The following is a 12,545-nucleotide window of genomic DNA, read 5'->3' on the forward strand; positions in this document are numbered from 1 at the left end:
AATGAGTTTGTTACCTACTTACAATTTTTCATAGTTTCTTGAATGAGATGTCTGTATTGTGTATCGAAGAGGTGAATTTAAGAAAGTTTGTTACTTACTTACATTTTTTCATAATTTCTTGAATGAGATGTCTGTAATTTGTATCCAAGAAGTGAATTCAAGAAGGAGTTTGCTACTTACTTACAATGTTTTCATAATTTCATGAATGAAATTTCTGTATTGTGTATCCAAGAAGCGGATTCAGGAAAGAGTTTGTTACTTACTTACAATTTTATTTATTTCTTGAATGAAACGTCTGTATTGTGTATTCATGAGGAGAAATCAAGAAAGAGTTTGTTACTTACTTACAATTTTTTCATAACTTCCTGAGTGAAATTGCTGTATTGTCTGTCCAGGAAGAAAATTCAAGAAAGAGTTTGTTTTCGTTTTTTTTTCTCATAATTTCCTGAATTAAATTTCTGTATTGTGCATTCAAACGGTGAATTCTAGAAAGAGTTTGTTACTTAATTAGAATTTTGTCATAATTTCTTGAATGAAATGTCTGTATTATGTATCCAGGAGGCGAAGTCAAGAGAGAATTTGTTACTTACTTAAAATTTTGTTTATAATTTCTTGAATGAATTTTCTGCATTGTGTATCCAAGAGGTGACTTCAAGAAAGAGTTAATTACTTACTTACAATTTTTCATAATTTCTTGATTGGAATTTCCGTATTGTGTATTCAAGAGGTGAATTCAAGAAAGAGTTTGTTACTTACTTACAATTTTTTTTTAGAATTTCTTGAATGAAATGTCTGTATTGCGTATCCATGAGGAGAAATCAAGAAAGAGTTTGTTACTTCAGTAGAATTTTTCAATAATTTTTTGAGTGAAATTTCTGCATCGTGTATCCAAGAAGTGAAAACAATCATGAGTTTGTTACTTACTTTCGATTTTTTCATAATTTCTTGAATTAAATATCTGCATTGTGTACCCAAGAAGTGAAAACAATAATGAGTTTCTTACTTACTTGCGATTTTTTCATAATTTCTTGAATAAAATATCTGTATTGTGTATCCAATTGGTGAAATCACTAAAGAGTATGTTACTTACTTACAAATATTTTCATAATTTCTTGAATGAATTTTCCCTATTGTGTATCCAAAAGGTCACTTCAAGAAAGAGATTTTTACTTACTTAGAATTTTTCATAATTTCTTAAATGAAATTTCTGCATCGTGTATCCAAGAGGTGGGAACAATAAAGAGTTTGTTATTTATTTGCGATTTTTCCATTATTTCTTGAATGAAATGGCAGTATTGTGTATCCAGGGGGCAAATTAAAAAAAGAATTTGTTACTTACTTAGAATTTTTTCATAACTTCTTGAATGAACTTTCTGCATCGTGTATCCAAGAGGTGAAAACAATAAAGAGTTTGTTACTTGCGAGTTTTTCATAATTTCTTGAATGAAATGTCTGTATTGCGTATCCATGAGGAGAAATCAAGAAAGAGTTTGTTACTTACTTGCGATTTTTTTTATAATTTCTTGAATGAAATATCTGTATTGCGTAACTAAGAGGTGAAATCAATAAAGAGTTTGTTACTTACTTACAAATATTTTCATAATTTCTTGAAGGAAATTTCCATATTGTGTATCCATGAGGTGACTTCAAGAGAGAGATTTTTACTTACTTATAATTTTTTCATAATTTCTTGAATGACATATCTGTATTGTGTATCCAAGAGGTGAAAACAATAAAGAGTTTGTTACTTACTTGCGATTTTTTTAATAATTTCTTGAATGAAATATCCGTAATGTGTATAATAGAGGTGAAATCAGTAAAGAGTTTGTCACTTACTAACAATTTTTTCATGATTTCTTGAATGAAATTTCAATATTGTGTATCCAAGAGGTGAATTCAGGAGAGGGATTGTTATTTACTTACATTTTCTACATAATTTAATCAATAAATAGAACTATTCTATATCATAAAGACGGGTTAAGCTTAAAGATATTTATTGCTTAAACATATTGAAAGATTTTTGGAAAAAAAATATATCATACCAAAGACGATGATAAAGAATTTATTCACTCTGATACTTAGATTTTATGAATGTTATCTGATGTATTAGACAAAAGGAAGTTGATAATGAATTTATCCACTCTAATACATAGATTTTGACAATTTTATCCAACGTATCCGAGAAAGGATGTTGATAGAGAATTTATTCAATCTGATACTTAGATTTAGTCAATTTTATCCGATGTATCTGACAAAGATGTTGATAGAAAAAATTTATGCACTCTGATACTTAGATTTTGTCAATATTATTCCATGTGTCTGACAATAGATGAATGCAAATTCCTTTTCTTACATCTCCGATGTTTTAATAGACATTCTAAATGTTTGATATGCTAGAATACTCTAAAAATAATGAACACATAACAATCTAATGCATAATATATTTTTAGTGAAATAATTTCATGTAGAATATTAATACAAAAAATATAATATGATTCATTATTAATATCAATGAGCAACTTTGGACATTTTAAATCTGTTCCATAAAATAGTTCACCATGTTCTCTCTTGATATTGTAGCTATTGTCTTCTCTTAGCTCGTAATCAGTAAAATAATCATTATTCCATTTTGAGCCATTCACATTATTTACTAGTGTGTCACCGACAGGTTCAATATGCGTTTTGTCTTTGGTATTATTTAGTTCATTGACTGTTTGAACAATGGTAGTAACGTTTGCTGGCACTTTGTTTTTCATCGATTCGTCTTTATGTTCTTTAGTGATATTTTCTACCAATGCCCTTTTTGTTTTTCCGGCAATTTCACTGTCTATTACAGCATTATTTTTTACATAGGTAACAGTTCCGGCACGTAGAGAAGATATGGTTTAAGATATTATTAGAAGAGTAGGCCTTTCTTGTCCCTTTGCTTTCATTTGAATGCTAACACCGGAAAGATGGCGATAAGATCTATCAACGGGTAACATGTTACCAGAACCATCAGCAAGGAGTTGTCCTCTCTCATCGACGATTATTTTTATGTTGGCATTCTCTTTGAGTACTAAATTCTCTGGAAATGATACTTTCGCTTATCCAGAATGTGTATAATGGAAATTCTTGGGTACTCAAAATTTAATTCCTTCCTGTCATGACAACGCACGCATACGTTTCCGACAGTGCTACCACTTGTACTTGTTTCATAGTTCAAATACTTCTCCTTGTCAGCATTCAATGCTGCAATAACACTAACATGTGAACACACCGGGTAGCATGTTACCATAAGCATTCCTTACTGTCGTGACAATGCACGCATACATTTCCGATAGTGTTACCACTTGTACTTATGTCATAGTTTAAATACTTCTCCTTGTCAGCATTCAATACTACAATAACACTATCATGTGAACACACTTTCTTAAAATGTGTCATCTTAACTTTTTTTATAGATATTAGTTATGTGTCTATCGTTCCACTGTGTAAAAATACTGATTTAATACATGCAATAATCTAGGTAGTGTCGATAACCCGCCATAGAGTACCAGTGGGAAATCCGCATCGTGTCTCTGAGCAAGCATAGAGTACAATTGTTAGAGCCACAAGCATATTTCATGTCATTTTAAGATACGTAAAAAAAAATTTGATTAATTTCGAAGTCAAAAAAAAAATTTAGTCCAATAAAAAAAAAGTGCTACTACAAACAATATTTTTCTAATAGTAAAAGTCACGACTAAAATTTCTATATCATTCTGTTTTTGAATTTGGAAAATATTGAATGTGATTTTTTTATGTTTTAAGTATGTTTTATATCATTCTATGAGATGTAAAAAAAAGTTGAAAAAAATATAATGTAAAAAAAAATGGGGGGTAGGGGGAGGGGTCCCTTGGAGGTTGGGAATAAAGGACCTTTGGAGGTTGAGGTCCCTTGTGGTTAAGGTCATTGGTGCTTATGATCCTTGACGGTTCTTACTCATATATACCTCACTACTTGATTTGCATGGATTTTTAAGGGTTGTTCCGAATTTCATTATTAAAATTCTTTTCTTGACATCTACATCTCTATTAGTATCAACTTTTAGTATACTATAACGTTGGACAGTATTTTCCATTGATGACACTGTTCAGGCTGCACTATTGTATTACAAAGAATAAATCGAGGATACAGAGCTTGATCAACTAGCAGTGCTTTTTCGTCACTGTTTACCAGTCTCATGTACTGATGTTGTTCCCAATCTATAATAAATAAGCTATGAGTTAACAACCTTTTGAATTTACCTTAACTGCTAAGCAGTTTAACTCTTTTTTAGCACCTTCATACGAGCCAATCACTAATTATTATAATTCACATCCTTATTATTCGATCAATAATTTAAATCGTTCATACAGTCCAATTCGCAAATGCTATACCTTTTTTCGCAAATAGAGTTAGATAAAGTTCGTTCAACCTCAAGAGTGCCCTAGGGGATGACCTAGATAAAGTTCATTCAACTTGATACGCTTCAGTGGTTCCTGTGCTGCCATAGAAGTATAATAGAGAATGACCTAGATAAAGTTCGTTCGACCTCAAGACTGCCCTAGGGACTGGCCATGATAAAGTTCATTCAACTTGACACGCTTTACTGGTTCCTAGTGCTTCCATAGAAATAGAACCTCAATAGAGAATGACCTATATAAAGGTCGTTCAACCTCAAGAGTGCCCTAGGGAATAACATAGATTAAGTTCATTCAACTTGATACGCTTCAGTGGTTCATATGGCCTCAACCAAAATGGAATCTCAATAGAGAATGGCATATATAAGGGTCGTTCAACCTCGAAAGTGCCCTAGGGTATGTCCTAGATAAAGTTCATTCAACTTGATACGCTTCAGTGGGTCCGAGTGCCGTTGTAGAGAATGACCTAGATAAAGTTTGTTCGACCTCGAGAGCGTCCTGGGGAATGGCCTTGATTAAGTTCATTAAACTTGATATGCTGCATGGTTCCTATAGCCCCACCGAAAATGGAACTTCAATAGAGAATGACATAGATAAGGTTCGTTCAACCTCGAAAGTGCCCTAGGGGATGTCCTAGATAAAGTTCATTCAACTTGATACGCTTCAGTGGTTCTTAGGGGGTCGTAGAAGTATAAGGTCACATTCTACTAACAGGGCTGGTTCTTTAGGGGGTGGGCTCCAGAGGACGTTACTACGCGAGGAAGATGAAAAAAGTATTTTTAGTTTATATATTTTCTCAAAATTTTCTTGGTTGGGTCCTTCATACCTATATATGCATTTTAGATGTATCATCATATTTTCAGGAATTGTAATGGCCTGATCCATGTTTGACTGGGCTTGATTCTGTTATCATGGTTAACAATAAATGCCAGATATTTGAATTGTCAAATGTTTATTGGAAGTCAGTGTCACCTGAAGTGGATACAAAAGGATCTAGTTGTTTAGACATTAAAAATGTATTTTCAGTCAGCAAAGAGAAATTCATCACTGAAAGGTAAATATTTTTCTTTGTCATGTATGTATTTTATTGTATGTAGTAACCCCCCTCCAAGTCCTGAACTTCTGTCCTCCTGTGTTTTTTTTACATTGCTGTTTAACAGTTGAATCACTAAACTAACAGAACATTTGATGAAAGAGGCTAATGTCTGAGGAACGAGTCTGTTCTCTTCTATTTGCCCATAAGTTCCTTGATAAGTTGCATCAATAATATATATATATATATATATATATATATATATATATATATATATATATATATATATATATATATATATATATATATATATATATATATATATAGCGGTATTGGTTTCAATCACTTCCTCTCCACCAAAAAGAAGTCAGGATATCAGAAAAAAGATAGAGGAAACAGATTAAACTCCTCTGGTATATGATTTTCAATTTTTTCTGCTCTATATTAATATATTAAAAAAAAGATTTCTATGAAAAGTAAAGAGTGACTCTGAAACTCTAAACAAGTAAATTAGGTTATACAAAATATAAAACTTAAAACAAATAGAAATTAATATAGATGAAGAAAAAGCCCAAGTTGAACAAAAACTATGAATATGGTAATAGATAGTGAATTCAAACATAAAATTAACAAAAATTACTTCTAATAATGGCGGTGTTCTACCCCATCAAAACCCCAAAAGCTTTGAATGACATTCGAATTTTACTGAAAACTACGGAGATTCGTTATATTGAGAATTCTGTTTGATCAGTTGATTTTTTCTACGCATTTGAAAAGAATGGATTAAAATGTAGGAAAACACAAAAAGAAGGTTTTGTTTAGAATAGTAAAACTGGATGAATTTATTTATGCCAAGGAATTGTTTTGATTCCCTACATTCTTTAAAAGTTTCAACTTGATGCGCCAAGACACTCCCAATATATTAGAGATATATTATTTGCACAACCTGGTGCTACATATTGTCTTTTAGACCTTGCTTCTTAGACATGAATAGTTTGTACCTCCCCTAGAGCTTATTGTGCAAAACCGTTGAGGTGCATCAGAGACGTAGCATTTCTAGCCTATCATCCCACCCCAAATACAAAATCTAAAATCAACTTAGCCCCCTCTCCCAACACGTCCTAATAGACTAGAGACAAATATAGTTAAGCTCCTCCAACTCCCCCAACACAAAATTTCAAGTCCCCCACCCTATCATTCCTTTCCCAACTATACCTGAAAGTGTCAGCTCTATTTCCTTTGTGATTCGTAAGACAATACAGAAATGCTATTTCGAACAAGGCTCAACCAGAACTGTCTAATTTAAAAAGGGATATAAACAATCTTAAATACACTGCTCTGTGCCAAAAGGCATGTCTAGACCCAAAAACATAAAAGTTTCTTTACTACCATAAAGTGCAGCTCCCACTTCACTCTTCAACACAACCACACACCTCCTCAGTACATATAACAATTAGCCGCACTGTTTGAGTTCGTCTCACTTGAAGTTCAAAACCAGATCGTATGTTTTGACCATTTTGCTCAGTTATCAACCGAAATAGAGCGTGGAAAGGACACGGAAGTAACCTAGAAAAGAACCTAAAAACACAAACTGAGCGCGATTAACGGTAAAGCAAACCAAGGGAAAGGCAGTCATCTACATTTCCAATAGTTTTCAGTGCACGCCAATGGGTAGAACCAATTCTTTTTAGGTGTGATTTGGAAGTTGACTGCCAGGACAATACTGCAGGTGATATTTCAGAATTCCATTGCAAAGTAGAGAAAGAATTTTTTTTAAGAAAACAGTTGCTTCAATGTCTGGATGATGCCATAGACTGCAAGAGAATTTCAGTTCCAAAGCCTGGATGTGGTTGAGGAAAGATGGGTTTTCGTCCTGGAATATACCAAAATTCCTTGAAAAACCAATTTCTGGCCGCTTTATCATTCCTATTGAAGTTATAATTCCAGTTATTTCTGGATCAAGAGTTTCAATTCTTGAAAAGAATAAGACATTTTATTTGTCTACATTTATTGCAAAACTATTTGCGTCCATTAAAAAATGAGTTTCTTCTAAGGCAATCTCTAGTTTTTCTTGGAGTTTTTCCATGGCTGAGTCATAGAAGATGCCATTTTAGTGGCGCCTGCGAATGCCGGAGGCTCATCAGAGTCGTTGTCATTATTCAAAGCACCTTAACTGTCTCGTAGTTTGCAGCACCGCAAGGTCCTGAAATCTTTTCTGAATATGATTTTGGTCATTCACATGAATTATAAATAATAGTGAACCTAGGATTGATCCCTGTGGCACACCTAAGTTTACCCCTAAATTGTCCAACGGATCTTCTCTTGTGAAAACGTACGGATTATTAAGACAGGATCTGAATCATTCCAGTGGCTATTTTCTAACCCTGATGTTTTCTAATTAACCTAGTAGAATTCCATACTGTTAAACAGTTTTTTAATATCAAGCCAAGTAGCCGCTGGTGTAAGTCCCAGGTCGAGTGCTTTGTTGATAAATAAGCTCAACGACGTCAGTGCATCTTCAGTGGAATATCCTGGTTTGAAAGAAAATTGTCGTTGGTTGAGGAATACCTTCGCTGTGAGAAAAGAGTAAAATCGGTTCTTTGTTGGTTTTTTAAAGACTTTGGAAAATGCCAAGAGAATTGAGATGGGTCAGAAGTTAGATGGGTTTTCTTGAAGACCACTTTTATGGAAAGGTATTATTTGAGCTTTTTTGATGATTCATGGAAAAACCACCTTCTGCAATAAGAGATTAATTAAATATGTTAACAGTTGCAATATAGATGACAACACTGCTTTCAAAACTTCTGCGTGACCGCGGCCAAACCCGGACGTAGATGCACCTCTCAAAATTGTTGACAATCATTGAGATGTTGAGGGAAGTGACAGGAAAACTGCTATCGACTTAAAACAGGCCTGCACTTCTCACTAGCGGTGACAGAAGAAAGGAGACATCACGGCTTCCCGTGCGAAAAGTGATCTTCCTTGTTGCTCAAGATGGGGGACTGTAATTCTCCTAATTGGCGTTTCTGGCTATGGAGACTATAATGGTGCAGTTTTTATTTCGATCCGACACCATTTTTTTAGGGTTTTAGGCTATTTTTCGAAATTTCCAGCTATTTATTTTTGCAGTAAACTTTTACTATTGAGATTAATCGAAAATCATAGTTAACACTCCTGAGTCACCTTCAAATGGCGATTCATCCTTGCTTGACAATATTTTTTAAAGTGTGTTTTCAAATTTTCGGTTACTATGGGCAAAAATTTGTTATTTACTAGGTTTCAGCAGATTTTGCAATCATGATATATTTTCTTGTATTATTCAGTTTCATAATTCAAAATCATTGTTTGATAATTCAAAATCAATTTGCTATCTGAATTTTCACTCGACAGTATTTTGGCCCTCTTTGGGTGAAAATTGTTGTTTTTACGCCGCAAAATAGTAAAAAACGCAAATTTGCTATGTCATAACCTCTTTTGATATTTAAAATGGCACTAGAACTTTCATTTTCTGCTCAAACGAGCCCTATTTCGATGTCTAGGACCGTTGGTTCGATACGATCACCCCTGAAAAAGAAGGTACAAATAAACCTGCCTCCGTGACCGTTCTTCTCGAAAAAAATACACAACATTTCACGTTTTGGTAGATAGAGGCTTGAAAGTAGTAAGGCATCTATATATTAAAAATATAAATGCACTTTCACAAGCCTGAGGCGTGGATATGTGTGTATATTTTCAAGTAATTGGGTTACCAGGGTTATTTGCCTATTACAATGAACTCTACATGGCTTGGCAGACATGTTTTTTATTATGACATCGATTTGTTGTGTGTCAGTCGATTAGAGAAAGTTGGTGGTTAGTCCAATATAATAACTTGATTGGTCGGTTTTCTAAAAAAAACTTGCCAAGCTATAATGTACTCAATTAAAAAAAAAAAAAAAAAACCTGATGTAATGTCCATACACTGCATCCCAGCGAGAGGCTTACTCAATTTACATCTTAGTGTTAACTGGGTGATCTAATTGCGTAGGTACTAAAGGAACATTTGAAGGTGGAGAAAAAAGGGGTAATTAGTGATTGGATAATTTTAACAAGAAATGACTGAAAAGTGTTTTGGAGGAGATGGAGTGAATGTGTACTGTATAATACACAAGTGATGATTTGCACAGTGTTGTCAATTTTAAATAGTTTAGAAATAAAAAAAATTAACAAGAAATGGCTGAAAAGTGTTTTGAGGGAGTTGAGTTGCACGAGGGTTCAGTTACATGTGGATTCAGTTACACGGCGATTAGTTAAATGGGGTCGAGTAGCACGGAGGTTCAGTTGTACAGGGTTTCGGTTATACAGGGGTTCAGTTACATGGAGGGTTCAGTTGTACGGGGTTTCGGTTATACAGGGGTTCAGTTACATGGGGGGTTCAGTTATTTTTTCTGATTTTGTGTGTTTTCGCAAGAAAATAACTGGTCTTTTAGCAAACTTAGCCATAGCTACCTGAAACTCTGCATAAATATCTTCATTTTTAATCTAATTGCGTAGGTACTAAAGGAACATTGAAAATTTTTTCTGATTTTGTGTGCCCACCCGGCGCCCCAAAGACTCCTGAGCCTCCATTATAATACTTTTTAAGGTTTTATTATATCTTTTCAGAATAAATTATTATTTTAGGGAATTATTTCGGTGAAACAGTGTTTTTCTGAACTTTCTGAGAGAGGTGGGGGCTAACTTTCTAGTATAAAAATCAGTTGACGAGAATAAGAATGCGTCAATACAGATCCGGAGAGTGTGTTTTTCTGAAAATTCTGAGGGCAGAGGGGGTAAATATTTAGTTTAAGAAATTAGTTTAAGTTAATAAAAATTTTTAAATACATATAAGGCTATGGTGCTTTTCTGAAATTTATGAGGGGGGAGGGCGATGGTAACTATTTATTTTAATAAATTAGTTTACGAGTAGAAAAATTTTTCACTACAGATAAGGCTATTGTGTTTTTCTGAACTTTCTGAGGGGGGATGGCGATGGTAACTATTTAGTTTAAGAAATTAGTTTACGAGTAGAAAAATGCATCACTACAGATAAGGATATTGTGTTTTTCTGAACATGTGTGTTTTTTTCCGAACTTTCTGAGGGAGGATGGGGTAACTATTTAGTTTAAAAATTAGTTTACGTGTTGCAAAATGCTTCACTAAAGATAAGGCTATTGTGTTTTTCTGAACTTTCTTAGAGAGGTGGGGGGTAACTTTTTAGTTAAAAAATTAGTTTACGAGTAGAAAATGCTTCACTACAGATAAGGCTGTTGTGTTTTTCTGAACTTTCTGAGGGGGGGGGAGGGGGTAAGTATTTAGTTTAAGAAATTAGTTTACGAGTAGAAAAATGCTTCACTACAGATAAGGCTATTGTTTTTTTTTCTGAACTTTCTGAGGGAGGTGGGGGTAACTCTTTAGTTTAAGAAATTAGTTTACGAGTAGAAAAATGCTTCACTACAAATAAGGCTATTGTGTTTTTCTGAGCTTTCTTAGAGAGGGGGGGGGTAACTTGTTAGTTTAAAAATTAGTTTACGAGTAGAAGAATGCTTTACTACAGATAAGGCTATTGTGATTTTCTGAACGGTCGGAGGGGGGAGGGGGTAACTATTTTGTTAAAAAAATTAGTTTACTAGTACAAAAATGATTCTCGACAGATAAGGCTATTGTGTTTTTCTGAACTTTCTGAGGGAGGAGGGTGATGGTAACTATTTAGTTTAAGAAATTAGTTTACGAGTAGAAAAATGTTTCACTACAGATAAGGCTATTGTGTTTTTCTGAACTGTCTGAGGGGGGAGGGGGTAACTATTTAGTTTAAGAAATTAGTTTACGAGTAGAAAAATGGTTCACTACAGATAAGGCTATTGTGTTTTTCTGAACTTTCTGAGGGGGGATGGCGATGGTAACTATTTAGTTTAAGAAATTAGTTTACGAGTAGAAAAATGCCTCACTACAGATAAGGCTATTGTGTTTTTCTGAACATGTGTGTTTTTTTTTCCGAACTTTCTGAGGGAGGAGGGGTAACTATTTAGTTTAAAAATTAGTTTACGAGTAGAAAAATGCTTCACTAGAGATAAGGCTATTGTATTTTTCTGAACTTTCTGAGAGAGGTGGGGGGTAACTTTTTAGTTTAAAAATTAGTTTACGAGTAGAAAAATGCTTCACTACAGATAAGGCTATCGTGTTTTTCTGAACTTTCTGAGGGAGGAGGGGGTAACTATTTAGTTTAAAAAATTAGTTTACTAGGAGAAAAATGTGTCACGACAGAGACTGCTAGGGTGGTGATCTAAACTTTCTGAGGGGGGAGGGCGACGGTAACTATTTATTTTAAGAAATTAGTTTAAGAGTAGAAAAATGCTTTACTACAGCTAAGGTTATTGTGTTTTTCTGAACTTTCTGAGGGGGGATGGCGATGGTAACTATTTAGTTTAAGAAATTAGTTTACGAGTAGAAAAATGTTTCACTACAGATAAGGTTATTGTCTCTTTCTGAACTTTCTGAGGGGGGATGGCGATGGTAATTATTTAGTTTAAGAAATTAGTTTACGAGTAGAAAAATGCCTCACTACAGATGAGGCTATTGTGTTTTTCTGAACATGTGTGTTTTTTTTCCGAACTTTCCGTGGGAGGAGGGGGTAACTATTTAGTTTAAAAATTAGTTTACGAGTAGAAAAATGCTTCACTACAGATAAGGCTATTGTGTTTTTCTGAACTTTCTGAGAGAGGTGGGGGGTAACTTTTTAGTTTAAAAATAATTTTACTAGTAGAAGAATTCTTCACTACAGATAAGGCTGTTGTGTTTTTCTGAACTTTCTGAGGGGGAGGGGGTAAGTATTTAGTTTAAGAAATTAGTTTACGAGTAAAAAAATGCTTCACTACAGATAAGGCTATTGTGTTTTTTTTTCTGAACTTTCTGAGGGAGGTGGGGGTAACTATTTAGTTTAAGAAATTAGTTTACGAGTAGAAAAATGCTTCACTACAAATAAGGCTATTGTGTTTTTCTGAACTTTCTGAGAGAGGTGGGGGGTAACTTTTTAGTTTAAAAATCAGTTTACGAGTAGAAGAATGCTTCA

At 33.9% G+C, this 12,545-nt stretch overlaps 1 protein-coding gene across 3 annotated transcripts in view; it reads left to right on the forward strand.

Annotated features, from left to right (window-relative positions):
* LOC148944482 (uncharacterized) overlaps positions 1-12,545 on the forward strand; it is a 98,907-nt gene that overhangs the window by 16,542 nt on the left and 69,820 nt on the right. For all 3 annotated transcript variants that reach the window (XM_089100269.1, XM_089100268.1, XM_089100270.1), the window contains one exon: positions 5,289-5,479. In XM_089100269.1, coding sequence (XP_088956395.1) covers positions 5,337-5,479 — 143 coding nt within the window. In that variant the 5' untranslated portion in view covers positions 5,289-5,336. Of the gene's footprint in view, positions 1-5,288; positions 5,480-12,545 lie in introns of those variants that run through there.

The sequence above is a fragment of the Artemia sp. Qi Xiang Cuo genome, chromosome 14 (assembly GCF_049724085.1).
Source record: "Artemia sp. Qi Xiang Cuo chromosome 14, ASM4972408v1, whole genome shotgun sequence".
In the NCBI taxonomy this organism is placed as follows: Eukaryota; Metazoa; Arthropoda; class Branchiopoda; order Anostraca; family Artemiidae; genus Artemia; species Artemia sp. Qi Xiang Cuo.